At 32.8% G+C, this 19077-nt stretch overlaps 1 protein-coding gene and 1 long non-coding RNA gene across 4 annotated transcripts in view; both read left to right on the top strand.

Annotated features, from left to right (window-relative positions):
• The first annotated feature begins 4920 nt into the window (after positions 1–4920).
• On the top strand, positions 4921–6425 carry LOC149897660 (uncharacterized). Its single transcript, XR_016458179.1, has 3 exons — positions 4921–5108; positions 5665–5851; positions 5949–6425. It is a non-coding gene; the product is annotated as an uncharacterized LOC149897660 (long non-coding RNA).
• Positions 6426–8046: 1621 nt separating this feature from the next.
• The window catches only part of fus (epithelial splicing regulatory protein fusilli), a 97583-nt gene continuing 86552 nt past the window's right edge, over positions 8047–19077 (top strand). For 2 of the 3 annotated variants that reach the window (XM_090116016.1, XM_090116015.1), the window contains exon 1: positions 8048–8773. In XM_090116016.1, coding sequence (XP_089972142.1) covers positions 8645–8773 — 129 coding nt within the window. In that variant the 5' untranslated portion in view covers positions 8048–8644. Of the gene's footprint in view, positions 8774–19077 lie in introns of all 3 variants that reach the window. The other variant, XM_090116014.1, reaches the window with a different exon arrangement.

The following is a 19077-nucleotide window of genomic DNA, read 5'->3' as shown; positions in this document are numbered from 1 at the left end:
CTCTGTCCTCGTCGTTCTCGTCGCGGTCGTGCAGGTCTCCGATGTCCCCGTAGTTTAGCTCGTTTCTCCCGACGTATTCGTAGACGACGTTCCTGTGGCGGTGGCGGTCGCTTCTGATGCTGATGGTGTTGTTCCTCTTCCGCTCCGGCTTCTCGTGTTCATTTTTCTTCTTATCCGGCTCGAAGCTGACCAATGTTAATGTCGGCTGAAGGCCCTCTCTTAGTGGACTGTAGTGGTGTGGGGGTTTGTAAATAATACAAACAATTATTTCTTCATACGTAGAGGGCCAGGGTGCCGAGCCGGAGCGGAGTTATTCTTCTTGCTTTTCTGAAGCGCGGGTGGAACTGGAATGCCGTGACGCAACCGGTTTTGCGTCCATATTTATATTTTACGCGTTATCCCCTCCACTCCGGCTGGCCACGCCCCTTACCTCACTCTTTATTTCTCAATCATTTAGTTTTACATTGTTTTACAATTTTATTGTGTTCATCGTAATTATTACAACATATCATTTTAATATTACATCTATAACATACTCCGCCAGCGCCCCGTTTAGACTGCGCGCACAATTCTTTACAAATTTTCTTTTATACTACCCCGTCCCCCGCTTCAGGTGTATAAATATACTGCGGGGGACGGCGTGTGCGCTCAGTCGCGGACGTGACGCTGTCGCATGACGAAATACAATAATATCAATTAAATCCTAATATCACACACTTAAAACAATTAAAATATTCATAAAACATAAAGAAAGACATAAACTAATTCACGAAAGACATAAATATTCACTAATATCATAAAACATTTTCAATCTACAATTAAACATTTACAATATCAAACAAAATATAAACATTTACTATTCTACTGAACATTCTTAACACAATAATAACCTTTCAGGCATAAGCCTTCATAAATCTTTATGCAATAGACATCACAAATAACTTTACGTACGAACTGTTCCTTATACTTTACTATACAGATAATCCTTCAGGCATAAGCCTTCAGGATTTTATACTGAACACTTATTTTACTTTACTAGACTAGTTAGATAGTTTGCTTTACAAAACACAAACTTTTCAATATAACTAGAACAAATTCGTATTTCTTTTCATACTAATTATTTTATAAGCCTTCAGGCGTAAGCCTTCAGGATTCTAACGTTATATTTACAATAAATTAGGTACTTTACGGTTTGTCGTGCACATATAGTATATTTAAAAGATTTTTGTAGTTCCTTTTGCATTCATAGTTTTAGCTTGTCCCACTTGAGGCTATCCCGTTAAGTCAATAGAAATTATTGTACACTCACAAGTCAGGTGTAACGAACATTTTATGAAGGGACATAAGTAAATAATGTTACTGAAATTGTTTCGTATATTATTTTTGTTAAGATATTTATTTGTTATAAACTATAGATCTTTTCATTTACAAGATAATGTTTTATATAACAAATATTATTTAAAAGTAAAGTATTCAATAAAATAGAGGCTAGGTATCCTAATTTCTTTATAATAACATATCCTTTCGGCACGAGATAGATTCTATTGATTCAATATTAATCTAATACCTAGGTTTTTACATTGAAAGTATGGTCACAGTATTACAATATTATTTGAATAAATATTGTAATACTGTGGTATGGTGTATTAGGTATATGATTATATCGTGTTTTTTGACGTCACTACAGTATATTTAAATGCAAATCGTGGATAACAAGCTAGTGTATTATTAGCCTAATGCTTTATCAATTACATAGTTATAGACCTTTTTTATACCCAAGTCAATTAATATTAACAGTAGATAAGCATTCATTAAACTTAATTATTCTGTAATATTTTAAAAAATAGATACGCACAAATTTCACGATGCTTCTAAATTTTATAAAAGAAACATCATCAGAAAGAAACATAAATTATATAGGATACAATACCTATTTAATTTAGCAAACAGGGAAGACTGATTATGTTTTGTCTCTTTAATATTTCTGATACGTAAGTACATATGAATGAAGTGAGAAAGGAACAAAACAACGATTGTTAGTTTGATCATTAATAAAGTTACCTTAAGTTTTTATGATATAAATTCAAATTATTTTTAATGACTCCGTAAATCGGCGTGGGTTGAGGACAGCTGATTTCCCAACTCAAACGTTTGTTATTTCGTACCGACACTGGGATGAGTGTCAATATATCTGAACGGTATTTATTGCCGCACCTGCGTCGATGCAACAACTACTAGTATAACAAGTAATAGTTATAGTCTATGCTACTTTTTTAAGGGATGGGTTTTCTCAAAGACTAAAAACTTTGTGCTGATAATTTTAAATTTAGAATATTCTATTAAGTTATTCGCGTTTGTATAATATACGTATAGTCTATGATTGAGCTTCGTAAAAACCAAGCTTCTAGAATAATCCGATACACGGTTATGAGCTGAAGAATAGTAATGATACAAATGGAATCTCCCCATTCTACAAGGTTTTCTGCTTTCATTGATTGAAGAATATCTACCAGCTAATCGAGTGATAATGTGAAGTGATAACTATAATGTAATTAGGTATTTTGAATGAATTATATTTTAGTAGTTACCCATTAAAAATCAGCTTAATAAAAAAGTACTAGAAAAATAAAATTCACTTACACCTTAAACGGTCAGTAAATTCATGACCGCTAGAACTTGGATTACAGGTTTTTTCATAGTTGATAGCAAAAAATGAAAGCTACAAATTTCTGATGCGTATCGTATAGAACTAGAAGGGCGGAGGACCGGTTGAGTCACGCATGGCCGAAATGTACATGCATTTATTTTATCCAGTATAAAATTAATGCAATGCACGTGTACGTACGTAGCATTATATGTGCGGAAGTGAAGGGCCTGTTAAATTGCCAGTAATAAAAATCGTATGGACATTACAGATTTATAAATCTGGCTACATGAGATTTTTTTTTTAATTCGAAACTAAATTTTGAAATTCGAAACAAATGGTTTATTTCATGTTTGACATCATTCAGTTAAAATGTTCGAATTTTAAATTTCAAAATATAAAAAATAAATGTAGGCTTTACGTACAATACATATTCAACTGTGTTAATATATTTGAATTGTGAAGGATTTGGTAAAAATAATGTTGTTAAATGACAAAATAAAAACTATTTGTAACCAAATACTTTTCAAACATATTTTTTGAAATTCGTTTCATGTAGGTAGGTTATCATAATATCATGGTATCATATATCGTCGTAAATGTAAAGATTTTTTATTTCATTTCAAAACGGTAGTTTTTTTTTAAATAATCCAACGTGTTGATTATAAATTTTATCTACCGACGTTTTACGAATGCAAAGAAAGTTGTGATACTATCTAGTATTTTATATTAAAATTCATTTGCTCTACACTTTTTTTATACAAATAAATTATAAGGTGTAAAAGCTTGATTTTTTAGAACTTTTGGCAAGTCAATGAATCCTAAATTTATTCAAATCTAAAACGTATTCCATAGGTACCTACTATTATTATGTATTCAGACATAATTTTAGACGATCTTTGCAACGGGAAAAATATTTAGTAAAAGCACAGCTTTTTGAGAGTTGAGAAAGATTATAGAAATCATAATTATTTATGAGATCGTAGGTACCTATAGGTATCTCCGAAAAAAATTGACCAATATGTTTGCGGTTTCTTTTTATAAAAGATAGAAAGAAACAACACTTTACTGAATAGTCGATTGAAATATGAAATATAATGGATTGATTGATGCTTAATAAATAATTATTTACTTTTATATTGTATAAGAACCATTTGAAATATGTTACGATCATTGGAATATAGGAACTTACCCGTCTTTAATAATTAGGTATCTAGTACATGGTATCTACAAATTTTTTAGGTTCAGTTTTTGTGCCTATATTTTCAATACCCTTGTTTCTACGACTTTTGAATCTTTTGATTGATAAGTACCTACATATCTATTTATGGGTATAAACATATATACATGTCTGTGCATGGACGTATAAAAAAAGACGTCCATGGGTATAAATAACCAAAGGTAGACCGTACTTACCTATATTAAATTACATAAGTAAGTAAATATGTTATTACAATTGATTACTAGGTACCTCTATAACTATTCTGCAACAATATTTACAACATTTTCAACCATTTTTATAACACCTGAGGATTATTATTGCGAAAGTATTATCACATTTTATCAGAACAACGAGATTAGAATATTATGAGAAAAGTCATTAACATTACTGCGAAAGTATTGAACTATTGTCATCTCTCTCCTTCGTACTACTTATTGTTCATGTTATCTCTATCGTTATCATGCAAGCGCGGGTAAATATATATAACAGCTGATTACATTTTATTAGAAGCATCTTTCCCTTTTTGGCTTGTACTATATTTAAGTTTCCGTATAGATATTTTATTAACTTTATTGTGTTTTCATTTTATAAAATTACAATAATGTAGATATTTATTAGATGTCTAGTATTTCATAGAGTTTATTTTGTATGTAATTCTTTAAAACTAAATAATGCAGGGATGAGACATCATTTTGTATAAAATATCTTAAACTTAATCTAAAATTAACTTAAATCTTATATATAAAAATGAATCGCAAAATGTGTTGGTAAGCGCATAACTCGAGAACGGCTGAACCGATTTCGATAATTCTTTTTTTATTATATTCCTTGAAGTACGAGGATGGTTCTTATGTAGAGAAAACGTAAACATGTACCACGGGCGAAGCCGGGGCGGACCGCTACTCGCTAGTAAACGATAAATCAAACATCACAAGTTTTCATGCGTTGAATTATGAAGTGAAAATATGATGGAATGCATCATAAAACGCAAAAGGAATGTATGAAATGCATTGAGATAATATTAATATGGAGACGATACCGCCTACATCACTTATGTTCCACTCAACATACGTCATGTGGCGTAACTGCACTCAGTCGCTTGCTCGCTCATTGGCGCGAACGTCACGCTCATTTTTTATTTGTTTTAAAGTGAAACGCATCAAATATGCCTACGTGTGTGTTACGATATTGCACAAATAATACAAAGAATACGGAAAAGTGCAAAGGAATAACTTTTCATCAGTAAGTAACTAGATAATAATTTTTAAAACTTAGTTAGAGCAAAATTTTTGGCGGGTGACATTTTGTCATAGATTAAAAATTTAAGATATGACATTGGGCATGAAATAAGTGTTGTTAGTAATATTTGCTGGCGTATATTTTTATAGTATAAAATAATAATTTTACATATTTAGAAAAGCATAGACTGGTTGTTAATTGAAAAAAGGTGAAATCATGAAATATGAAAATCAATTACTTAATCACCAATTTTTTTTTGTTAATTGATTTTAATCAAGTTTTTAATTGATATTGTATAAGCTACTGACTTGAACGTATAATTGAATTATTATTTATTTATCTGCACTAATATTATAAAGAGGAAAACTTTGTTTGTTTGTTTGATTGTAATGAATAGGCTCATAAACTACTGGACCGATTTTGATGAAATTTGGCACAGACAATCTTTAGACCCTGAGAAAGAACATAGGCTACTTTTTATTGCGAAATATGTACCACGGGCGAAGCCGGGGCGGACCGCTAGTTCAGAGATAAGTAATTAATATTTTTTCTATTCAAGGTTTCCATGTCTGGGCCGTGAAGAAAGGGAAAAATGGGTAAAATTTGTCCAAAACAACCGCAGTGAAGAAACCTGGTTACCATCCGATAGAACTTGCGTCTGGTCATTGCATTTTCGCGATGAGGATAAATATACCACAAAAGCGGGAAGGCGTTTTCTAAAGAAGTCTGCTGTTCCTTGTATTGATGTTAGTAATATGTAATAATAAAATTTTACGGATTTGTATAACGAAGAAAATATTATTTTAGCCATCACTAACATTATTATTATTATATTTATTTTAGCCGAAGGTGTGCTACAATAGTACTGGAACAATACAAGAAATTTCTGAGCCGGGAACATGTTCTGAGGATGAACTAAATAAACACAATTTTTACACGGCTTTTATTTTTTTTTTCTAAAAAAGGCTCAATTTGTAAGGAATGAAACTTCCCATAGCCCTGACTGAACCTAAAACCCGAAAAAAATTAAATTATTCCATATGACGTCACTATTTACATCATCCTATATTGTATGCCAGATATTGTTAGCCCCGCGTAGTAAAGTCAGTTTATACCTAAAATAAATATTAAGTAAGTACAAAGAAAATTTCAAGTCAACGTGCATGTAAGGAGTGGCACCCAATAAAATAGACAGAATGAAACAAAGTGTCGCCTCTATAGCGGTGAGTCAGTGACATCGCATAATCTATGACTGTCTAGCCGTCATTCGCGCGCCCCGCGTCGCCGCGCTTGGCGCACAGATTTTGTTCGTGGTGTCTGCTCCATATTAATATTATCTCAATGATGAAATGTCGTAATGGATTCCTAAACGATTTTTATTTTGCTTAGAGCATTAAATGGATACCTAGGTACCTACCTATATAAGCTATAGGTATAGTGTTAATGTAATATCTCTTGAAAGTATTTATAATCCTTCCTATTTAAAAAATGACAGTTATTCAGCTAGCGCAGTTGCCAACTGAATTATATCATATGTTACATATTTAATCACAATGGTCTAGAATTTAATTATTGTAGGTAGTTGAATAGTAGAAATAGTTACTTACTGAATAATATAGGTAAGTAGGTATATGGAGTTTCTTGCCGGTTCTTCTCCATAAATACTGCTTTCCGAATCGGTGGTAAATGTTAAAAATATTAATAATTCGAAAGTGCTTCTATATGAAGTCTTATTGATTAAATAATTAATGTTTGAGTTTGATAAAGTCTAAGATCAAAGATCTTGATAATGATAATCTATGCAACATGCTCTACTATTAGAAGTTTAATAGCTAAACAGTATCAATCTTTTTAATCAAGAAAATCACATATGAATGAATGAATATAGGTTAGCCATTCGCCAGGAATGTTATTGTGTCACATGCGGTAATACGAGATGTGGGCGTCCATCTTGGATTTTACAGTTCATTGGACCAATGGGAGAAAACGTGGCGCGGAGGCGGGCATGATTAGTGCTGCAGTTATAAACAATAGCTTAAAGTTCTTAAATTAGGAATTAAGAATTATATTTTATCCGTTCTAAAAGCTCTGCCTAACCAATTTATATAATATAGAAAATAGTTCTGTCTCTATGCCAACAAATTAATATTGAACATAAACCAGGTGCTAAAGGAAAAAGAACATTAAAATATCTGTAATCCAATGATTTACATCTTTAATCAGTATGTTTATATATTATGTTGGTGTCTTATACCTTATCAAAATTAACATTTGAGCTTTTTATGCGGGAATAACAAAATACCTAACAGTATTTTGTCCTTGGAATCTTCCTACATTAGCATAACATTGACCTTTTCAGTGAAGAACGCTTTAATACCTGTACATGTAAATTGTATTTAGATCTAGGTACATGTTTAACTGAAAATGTGCAAGAAATATCAATGAACTAGTAAAGTGGGTAGGTACCTATCCGTGTACCTATATATTTTATATTTTTACAGCTTTAAAATTCAGCTTGGAAAACTAGGAACGAAAAATTCAACTGGGAATAATATTTTTAATAAATCATGTTGGTCAATGAGAAAAATAGTGTTATATAAATAACAACGTCAACTACCACTTTCTCTCAATAACCTTAACAAGGCCGCAGAACAGAAACCGCAATGTATATCGTTGTTTATAACACAATCTACTATCTATTTTGCTATTATGAACATTTCAACGGCCTCCATTATTGCAATGTTTCAAATATTTTCCGTACATCGATCCTTTACACTGTATCAAGTGAATTTCGGTCAGTGTGAAGTCAGCATTTTATTTTGTGTCGATGTAAAAATCGCTGTGACGCGACTATCTCATCATCAATGATAATGCGCGGTTTGGCAACGTCGCATCACTCACCTGGCGGCGCTTACCTGCGCAGTGTCAACAGGGGGGCAAGCCAGTTGCGAGCGACAGTCGATCCTGCGATCCGACAGGCACGCTCGTGTCGACCTGTCTTTTATATTTTTATTTTACAAAATTAAGTAACAATCGCATAATACAACAAAGTTTACATTTTATATCATTGTAGAATCAGTGATTTAGTGACTTTTATCTGTGCTATCGCGCGCGTGCACATAACTATTTGAAAATCGAACAAATCGAGAACTATTCAGCCATCGAACTTCGGTGTGGATTTTTTGGGTTTGAACAATCGTGATATGAGTTTGCTGCAGATTTTCACATAGATCGGAAACGGCTTACGTAGACGAGTAGCGGTAAAACGCCGCCCGCGCCGCACGCAAGTTCTTGTTTTACATTGAGTAACCGTCAGGTTTCTAAAAAGTGCTTTCGACGCGTTCCGACTCAAACTTGAATGTGAATTTTGGACATTACCGAACGTCGCGAGGCCCTATAGTGCGGCGCGAACCTGTCGCTAGTCGATACGAGCGAATTCCGTTATTGCAATTAGTATGCAAGTGTGAACTGTAGCTGAGATATAGTGACTGTTAGACGAAGTGGACTGTTGTGTGACGGTGGAAGCATTGCATGGCGCGATGATCAACGGGGGCTGGGTGTGCGCACTGCATGTGCGTACTGCGGGACTCGGGGGCGCCGCACTCGGTTCCGACGAGGAAGAGATCGTGTACCTGGCGTACATCGTCATTGACGTGCAAACCAATCAGGTAACACACCAATGTCAAAACAATGTTCTAAGCCCTAATACTGCAACTGAAAGCTTACCTGTTCTGAAAACCTGGTATGTTTGTAACGCTCTACCTTTGTAAAGGTATGCAAATAATATTAACCCGGAAACTAAAGGTCAACCGACGGTATCGATCTACATTGAATAGTTATTTAAGCATAAATTCTAAGCAATGTAATCATTACTAAGGAAAACTACTGGAGTAGGGCGAGAATAATTAACTAGTAATGTTAAATTATTTATGTTTTTAATGTTACTCCTTTTGTATTCCCAACCATTCTAACTATGCTGTCCCGCTACGCTCCATAAAATACATACGTAATTATCCATTTGAAAAATTCATTTAATTGTGTAACTAAATACGATATGTTAAGAATATTTGAATCGCATTAATGACGTATCATGAACTTACCCATATTCGTTCAAAAAAATATTTTATTTGGAAAAAATACGCTCATGGATATCTCATATCATCATTTACTAGATAAGTAAGCATTAGACAATGAGGTCTAAGGAGCCATTAAGCATTTGAATATTACTATTTTATTCATCGATTGCCAATCATAGCTAGAAAATTCGAATCATTTTATGTTTCTTGCAATTAATATTTCTAATAGCCAACAGACTATGACAATATTGTTTTAGCGTGAACAATTTAGGTACACTTTAGTACTATGTATTATTATTCTGTTGTTAAGTGCGTTTGTTTTTTGGAAGGATGATAATCGATAGCATTCTTTTATCTACTACCATTTTATTACCTACCTGTTATTTAAACTCGAAATAGGGCCTTAGAATTACAAAAGAAAGCATTTAGGTATCTTCAACGTCATTGTTCTTTAATTCCTCGAGTTGACCGAGTTACATTTTGTCAGAGTAAATTTATGCAAAATATAGCACCGGATATGCAAATACGCATCCAAGTTGAGCAATAGATTGGATTCATGTCATCTAAATATCGTTTTTATTACATTTCTGCCGCGGCTTCGCTCGCCTTTTCAAAGAAAAACCCGCACAGTTCCCGTTCCCGTGGGATTTCCGGGATAAAACGTAACCTATGTTTTATTCTGTGTCTTCAGCTACCTACATACCAAATTTCATTGTAATCGGTTCCGTAGTATTTGCGTGAAAGAGTAACAAACATCGATCCATCCTAACAAACTTTCGCATTTATAATATTAGTAGGATTACACATCTTGATCATCATCTAACATGTTATTGAATCCTCTCCTCTCAATGCCAGTATTTCCAGTCAGATTACGCCGTGAATTGAATTGACTAGCAAATTCATATTAGTTACCTTTATGATCGCAATAACCTAATAACCGAATAAACATGAATTTGCCAGTCAGTTTTATTCACGGCGTAAACTGACTGGGAATAAGAGGTCATAATACGGCCCGTGCACAGCGAACAAAACATTTTATAAGGCTTGTCAATACGCTTTGTAGAAGCAAATATTTACCGTGCATTTGAGAACGCAGCGGAGAATAAGATAAATCACGTTTGCGTAATCGACTTAGATAGCAGGTTGTCGTTTGTATTTTGTTTAAAATTAATGCCCGTACCTCATAATGGACCATTTGAATGGTAATAAATCAAATAGAACTAACATAATCTCATTGTTTATCGTAAAAAGAAGTAGTCATTAAATTAATTAATGTTATGTCATATTTCATTATTCCTTGTGAAGAGGTTAATTCGTTTAGACTAGTTTTTATGTGGTTTTCAAGAAAAACCAATCAAATTAGATTTTTTTTCGCAAGTAGGAACCTAAAAACTTAACTCAAAATTAGGAAGAAACAAAGGTTCATCTCGTGTTCTTAGAATAAACGTAATGACATGTAAAGACACTCCCTTGTCATAAGAATAATACCTAATGCACTTTACGATACACAAGCTGAGATAAAACGTTATCACTTGATAACAGCGATTGTAGAGACAAAGCAAGCTGCAAGATACATTTTTAACACGCGTTTATAGCTTCACCGGTATGTTTGTATCTAACCGACATGTATGTATGTAACAGACTCTAGACTCGATTTTGTTCCAGTTTAAACGGACAGATTTAATTCAAACTTTGTACACTTATCAAGGACTAGCTGTGCTCCGCGGTTTTACCCGCAGTGCTCCGCTCTTGTGGCTTTTAGCGTGATGATATATAGCCTATAGCCTTCCTCGATAAATGGACTATCTAACACCGAAAGAATTTTGCAAATCGGAGCAGTAGTTCCCGAGATTAGTGCGTTCAAACAAACAAACTCTTCAGCTTTATAATATTAGTATAGATTATTGTGCGTTTCGTAAATCAGTTAAAAGTGTTAAAACAGAGGAAATGTTAGAATTGCGTGTTTAATTCCCACACAGCAATCGTGGATATTATAAATGCTAAACTATCCGTCAACATGACAATGGTCGTTCTTTTTGCAATAGATTATTAATTGTCAGTTCATGTAAATTGAAAGACAAGGGTTTTCCATTGATTGATAACTCTAATGTATCTTGTATTGTTTAGACTTTAACCTTCTTATGGCTACTGGGTTTAAATTATTTTCTAAGGGCAATATTTTTACGTATTTTCCATTTAATACACGAAATTCTAATTTCGAATGCTAGTTACTGTTTCAATTTCATATAAATTATATTTTATAGCAAGGTACTATGTAGTAGGTATGTACCTATGTCATTGCAGCAAAAACTTATGATTTATTAAGCAAAATAAACTATCAAAATTGTTCGGTCGTTCTATACAAAATAGCAATGATTACGCACATGATATTTTGTGAATTATTTTTACTGTTCTGTTGTTTTTGTTTAGATGGTTCAGTAAAGAAACGAGTGATTAACATCATTTAACATTACATAATATGGTGATTAACGTATTTAAACTTTACCAAATGCAGGAGTTCACATAATAATCTTCTTACAAATACTACACAGAAAAGTTTCCTGACCTTTTTTCAGACCTTACCTACTATCATAAATATCTCTCAAGCTGTTTTAGAGGAACTTGATAGCAAATAAACTAAAAAAATAATTTGAAAAATCCAAATAAATATTTATTAATTATTATTTTTGTTTATTTAATAACAATAAAACCACATCGAATCAGACCCTGAAAAATGAAAGGGTTCTATTCCTGAGCATACTCAAGCGTAAGAGAAAAAAAAAGACTCGATTAGTAAAGTATTTCGGTCGCTATCGTGTTAACAAGAAAAAGGATCCGCACATACAGACACACGGACGTCCAAGACAGAACTTTTTTAAACTGTTTTTTAACTAGTTTAAATAACAAAAATGACATCAAAAATATCATGAACGTTAAAAATAGTGTTTTTTCTTAATATGTGTGTGTATGTATTATCTTACAAGTGCAATGTATGATACATAAAGACATTTTAAGTTTGAAAAATCAGATGTTTTGCGCGAAGTGACAGTAGTACCCACCTCAACGCTTCGCTTATGAGGCGTGCAATATATTCAAACAAGATAAAGTCACATAATTGACATTATAAGAATCCTTATAATCCGAAATTAACTTTGATTAATGATAATACGTTGATAACGTCATAATAATTATTCTTATGGTTTCGTAATTATTATTAGTTAATTATTCTCTGTTCATCGTATTAACACATCAATATTAAATAAAAAAAATATCGATGAAGGCCGGAAGAAAGTTTGTAAAATAAAAGAAACTAGGTTTAACTTATATGACAAATGAACCTAAAACTTATTAAAAGTCGTCGTAAAAAGTACAAATAAAATAAAATTATTATTTCGTGTAAAAGTTCTCATGTGTTTACTGAATATAATATAATATTTAACTAGGTAAGTGAATACATTAATAATTATACGCGAACTTGGATACAAAATTATTTGTACAAGTATTTTACACATTTTAGTCTTTTATGAAGGTTTTACAGTACGCTAATTGAATTTCAAACATACATTATAAGTCTTATTAATTCTGAGCCTAAATTATTTCGAACCGTGAAATATAAAGGTCTTCCGATTTGTCACAAGTGCACACGACTTTATGTCGTATGCAATTACAATTAGAGTCACTATTGTGCGCTGTTATGTCAAATTATGATTCGTGTTAGGAATCGTGCTAGATTTTAAACAGGTTTCTGTTGGGCTCACACTTGAAGCGCGCAGTACTTTTTTTATGATCTGTGCTATTTATATCGTACGATGCGATATCGATATATCAAACGATTTTTTATAAAGGTCGGTTTTCATTTCATCCGACCAAAACAATAATGCACTTGCTGATTGTGACGTAATCATACTGGTATTTTGTTATGTTATTTTAAATTAAAATTTTGATTAGGTATAAGTATTATGTAGCCCTCTTTTTGCCAAAATAATAATTTAATCTTAAAATGTTTCGACATAACTAAATACGTTTTAATATAACTAATATCTTGATAAGTATGTATTGTCTAAAAGGACGTCAATTTGTTCGATTTATTAACACATTTGCATGCTCACTTTGAATATCTGTCTATTACATTATTATCGATAGATTCAATTCACTTTATTTTTGTTGAATGGCAATTTATCCATATCTATTGGCTATAAAGCTATTAGTTTTACGAAGAACTATCCGTTATGTAGTCAATAGAGAATAATATTATATTATACATTTTATGTAAGGGTGCTACGTATACATCATTGGAATCTTTACATCTTAGGTAATGAAATATGTAGTTTTATGCAATACGAGCACAAAATAGACTATAGAGTACCTATACATAATATTATATAGATTATAGACTACTAGCTTTCCACCCGCAGCTTCACCCGCGCAGTTAATGAAAAATCCTCATAGTTCCCGTTCCCGTGGGATTTCCGGGATAATACTTATCCTATTTCCCGTGGTAAAAATTAGCCTATGTCCTTTCTCGGGTATCAAAATATCTCTAAACCAAATTTCATGCAAATTGGTTCAGTAGTTAGGGCGTGATTGAGTAACAGACAGACAGACAGAGTTACTTTCGCATTTATAATATTAGTATGGATAATAAGGCATTTAACGTTACTGTATTGTAAAGTTGAATCGTAGATAAAATCGTGTCACCAAACACTTATATTATTTGCACTTACATAAGAGATTAGCCCGGTTTACACGCACGCTCTATCGCGCGCGATTCGGCTTTCACGCGGGAAAGTGCGAGCATTTAAACGATGACAGAGAGAACGAGTATGCGCGTCCACTCCGCACACACTCCAACGCGCCACGCTTTCCTTCGTTCAATCGCGCGCGATTGTCGTTTACACGCACAATCTTTCCTCTTTCCTCAAAGGCGCACGAATAATCGCGCGCGAAAGAATAAGTGCATAAACAAGTAAATTATTAAAAAAACAAAATACCCGACTGCACACTAAAAAAAGAGTGATTGAAATGAATCTAATGATACCGCATACATATTTTTTTAAAGGGAAATTTAGAAAAAATATTATTATGTCTTTATCCCGTGGGACTTTTAGGATAAAATGTATCCTATGACACTCCCGTAATCAAGACAAATCTAACGATACCTCATACATCAAAATCCATCAAGCCGTTTAGGCTACAGGTGGTCACAAAGGAAAAGACATACATACATACTTACATACACTCGAAAAACATTACCCTCCTTCTTTGGCAGTCGGGTAAAAAACGTGACAAAACAATCCCTCGCGATTGCGCGCGCGTGCTTTTCCCCGTTCAATCCCGCGCACTCAATCACGCGGTAAAGAGTGTGCGTGTAAACCGGGCTATTCCTTGATTTACAAATTGCATGATTACATGACAATACAAGGGCCCACTCTATATTTTTAAGTGTGTATTCTTTATCTTGTCATACTCGAATGTTTTATTGTTATTTATTTACGTGTGATCGCTAATGGTAAATCTTAACAAAATAAATCGCTCAATATTTATAACAAAACCCTTGTATATTTAATAGAAAGGTTTACCTGATGTCAAAAATTAACAAAATATTTGTAACTAAATACTTATTTATGTTTATTAATAATCCATTATAGATGGGTAGGTATTAACATCATTTAAGTATGAGAACTTTAGATCAGTTCACTCGCTAAACTACCCAAAAGCAATAATCGTATCGTAGTCGTCCCGTAAATGTTAAAATAACAAATATGTAAATTGCAGGTTTCATGTAATCAGTAGCTGTATGATCTAATTATAGTGGCTCAGCTCTAACTGGCAATCTTGCTGTGTAACAAGTGTATTATAATGATGCTTTTGAAAAAATATAGGTATAAATATCTATATGTACATTATACAGGTTTGCAACGAATGCGGATATGATTTTTATACGGAAGTTTGTTCAAAATTGGACAAAATATCTGCGTTATAATTTGATTTTAATGAGGTTAAATTAGGGTACCTACTATTATTTGTCTTGTTGTTTGGGACAAGTAAAAAATTGGACGTCGATTAAAAAAAAACTAACAACTATTTTTGAGTTAGGTAGGTACCACAGTAATGTTTGTAAACAATGCAAACGTTAAATTACAGACATTTTATTGCTGTAACTAAGTAATTGTTTATAGCATTAAGAATCCATACTTATATTATAAATGCGAAAGTTACTCTGTCTGTCTGTCTATTACTCAATCACGCCTAAACTACTGAACCAATTTGCATGAAATTTGGTATGGAGATATTTTGATACCCGAAATAGGACATAGGCTACCTTTTATTGCGAAATATGTACCACGGGCGAAGCCGGGGCGGACCTCTAGTAATTTATAAATATAAGAAGGACAATTTATAAACATAATTAAAAAGTTAAGAAATATCTAGATATAATTTGATCCTAAGAGTTAGGAAGAATTCCCGTGTGTTTCGTTTTACCGATGCCCAAATGCACAATTATCAGGCATCGTTAAATCGGTAATAGGTGCTTTAAAAATAATTTTTGGTATTATATTATGTACTGAAAGTGAAGTACCAATCGCTAAAGTTTTATAGAAATGGTATAAACTATAATCATTATCTCTACTACGTTAATTTGCAGTCATGCCTTTTTAATTTTTAGCTTGTTACGCTAGACTTTGATTTATTTTTTCACGTATCTTTTCCGTATTCAGTTCTACCCAAAACGGGATAATAAATTAGAGATTTATTTATATTACTTTTAACTCTTTATAGATATATAATCAGCGAGAAAATACCATTTATACCTTCTAAAATCTTCAATATATATTCAAATTATGTCTATCTTGTCACTATGTCGGAACTTATATAGTTAACAGGTGTAACATGTAAGTTATTTATTATAATAAAATTACTCTTAATTAAACCTTATTTGGAAACCATATTTTTTTTTAATTCTAAGGAGTTTGAAATAAGTAGGTACGACATTTATTGCCATGTTTACAGAACCTTAGCAGCTCATTAAAATATTTGTACAAATTTAAATGGTTTAAATATGTCTATTGGGTATATTTTATTTGCATTAATGAAGAAAAAAAGTTTAACGATGCATTTGACAATTTTTATTATTATTATTGTACTAGCGGTAGGTACGCTCCGGCTTCGCCCGTGGTACCTACATGTTTACGTTTTTTTTTTCATAAGAACCATCAAAATCATTGAAATACGATTTCAAAGAATAGGTAGATTCCGCAGCGCAAGCGATGACAGAATTTTTATTAAGGAATTTTTTACACCTTGGGTTACATTATTGCATTTTTGGTAAGGTCTAATCTCAAATTTTTTTGAAAATGCAATATAGCCTATGTTGCTCAGTGAAGATACAGCTTTCTAAAATTCTAATGGTGAATGAATTTTTGAAATCGGTCCAGTAGTTTATGCGTGAAAACCATACATACATACATAATTACAAACCTTCCTTTATAATATTAGTATAGATTAAAATGTATTCTGTTCTTAAAAATTAGCTCTGGAATTTTTTTTTGTAACTTGTCCAGTAGTTTCAATTTCTTAAAAACAATAAATGTAATCTTTCCAGATTATAATTAATACAGTAATTATAGATATTGTTCAAAAGTCTTCATTTTCCTTTAAAATATTTTTGTCACGTGTGATAAACTTAATCAAAAGTTATCGTCGATGTTCAATGTTTCTTTTATTAGTAGTACTTACTGTAGTTATTGAATTTCAGCAGATTGACGTTAATTATACCTCTTTAGGTATACATACTGAATTTCCGTGTTGTTACAGGGTCTGGTATAAAAGAAGCTGTGTATAAATATGCCAGGTCTATCATAAAAAACACATGCTTTAATTTTCATGAATGTATAATGTATGTTACTTACAAATTACAATCACAAATATGATTATTATAATTACCTATTACCAATGAACTTTTGTTACGTGGGTTGAACAGCTCGGTTTGGAGTTTGGACCAGCTCCAAACCGAGCTGTTCAAGTTTCCTAAATCACGATAAAATAAATTGCAAAGATTCATCTTCCATATTTATATAAGATTATTTCGTAACTTAGTAATTAATTGCGCAAAAACGTTTATTACTTTTATTTTCATATATTAATGATAAATTGCAAAACTTATTGGATAATATTTTATATAATTTTTAGAGATGCATCATATGATAATACCTACTTATGAGTTATGAGATATTCAGGAATAAATAATTAACTTAAGGTTTTAATATGAACATAAAATTATCTTATCTCTAGGTAGGTACATTTATTATTGTACTAGCGGTCCGCCCCGGCTTCGCCCGTGGTACATAATTACGTTTTCTCTACATAAGAACCATCCTCGTACTTCAAGGAATATAATAAAAAAAGAATTATCGAAATCGGTTCAGCCGTTCTCGAGTTATGCGCTTACCAACACATTTTGCGATTCATTTTTATATATAACTAGCGGTCCGCCCCGGCTTCGCCCGTGGTACATTATATTTACGTTTTCTCTACATAAGAACCATCCTCGTACTTCAAGGAATATAATAAAAAAAGAATTATCGAAATCGGTTCAGCCGTTCTCGAGTTATGCGCTTACCAACACATTTTGCGATTCATTTTTATATATAAGACTAGCGGTCCGCCTCGGCTTCGCCCGTGGTACATATTTACGTTTTCTCTACATAAAAACCATCCTCGTACTTGAAGGAATATAATAAAAAAAGAATTATCGAAATCGGTTCAGCCGTTCTCGAGTTATGCGCTTACCAACACATTTTGCGATTCATTTTTATATATAAGACTAGCGGTCCGCCCCGGCTTCGCCCGTGGTACATATTTACGTTTTCTCTACATAAAAACCATCCTCGTACTTCAAGGAAAATAAAAAAAGAATTATCGAAATCGGTTCAGCCGTTCTCGAGTTATGCGCTTACCAACACATTTTGCGATTCATTTTTATATATAAGAGAAGATAGTAGGTGTTTGAATAAAACCCCGTTTTCAATAATTCCTATATAGTATTACAGGAAGCCTTTTCTCGGGATATCCCATACCTAAGCAGATCCTTATAGAGACATGCGAATCAATGCAATCTATATGTAGTTACCCATGTTTGGAAGTTTTCGTAACAGTGAAAGTACCTTTGTATAATTATGAGAGGATTAATGGATGGAGCATCCGCAATGTATGTTAGTCTGGTTGTACTTTTTAATAGCTGTGCCGCGCGGTTTCACCCGCGTGGTTCGCTCCTGTTGGTCTTAGCGTGATGATATATAGCCTATTCCTCGGACCTCGATAGATAGAAAACGAGCTGACCTGGCAAACGTTGCTCTGCCTTCCTGGGGGTTATGAAAAAATAAATATTGACCGTTGTGACATCTACCCTGTACGGTGCAAACATACAGAGCGCAACATCATTTTCATTTTCATATAGTTTAGTTCACTTAAAAACGTCGCGTACCGCGTACGTGTGCAACTCATAGCATAGATATCAATATTAAAGCCTATTATTTTTATCATAGTAGCTTAGTTTTTATTATATCAGCAGCATCCCCAGGTGTACGAACTGTACATCTTTATGGTCCTTCGAGCACACAATTTCATGACAATCGGTCCAGCCGTAGGTATCGGAGGAGTAATAATAGTAACTAACATTATGACACGAGAATTTTTTATTTAGAGAAGAGATGAATGTGTAATGGTAACTTGATAATAAACTTGGTACCTATGAACAAGCTGATTGCGTGAATTTTTTTATATAATTTTCACAGTGGTTCAGTATCTACAATGCTACTAGTTTTATACGTGACCGATATCATGATAATAACAAGCTATTTATCAATATACACTTGAAGTACCTATGCTCTAAATGG

The sequence above is a fragment of the Colias eurytheme genome, chromosome 25, assembly GCF_061535395.1.
Source record: "Colias eurytheme isolate Ceu_HAF_F1 chromosome 25, ilColEury1 Martin Lab GWU primary, whole genome shotgun sequence".
NCBI lineage: Eukaryota > Metazoa > Arthropoda > Insecta > Lepidoptera > Pieridae > Colias > Colias eurytheme.
Note: the sequence above shows the minus strand (reverse complement) of the source record. Positions and strands in the feature narration are given on the sequence as shown.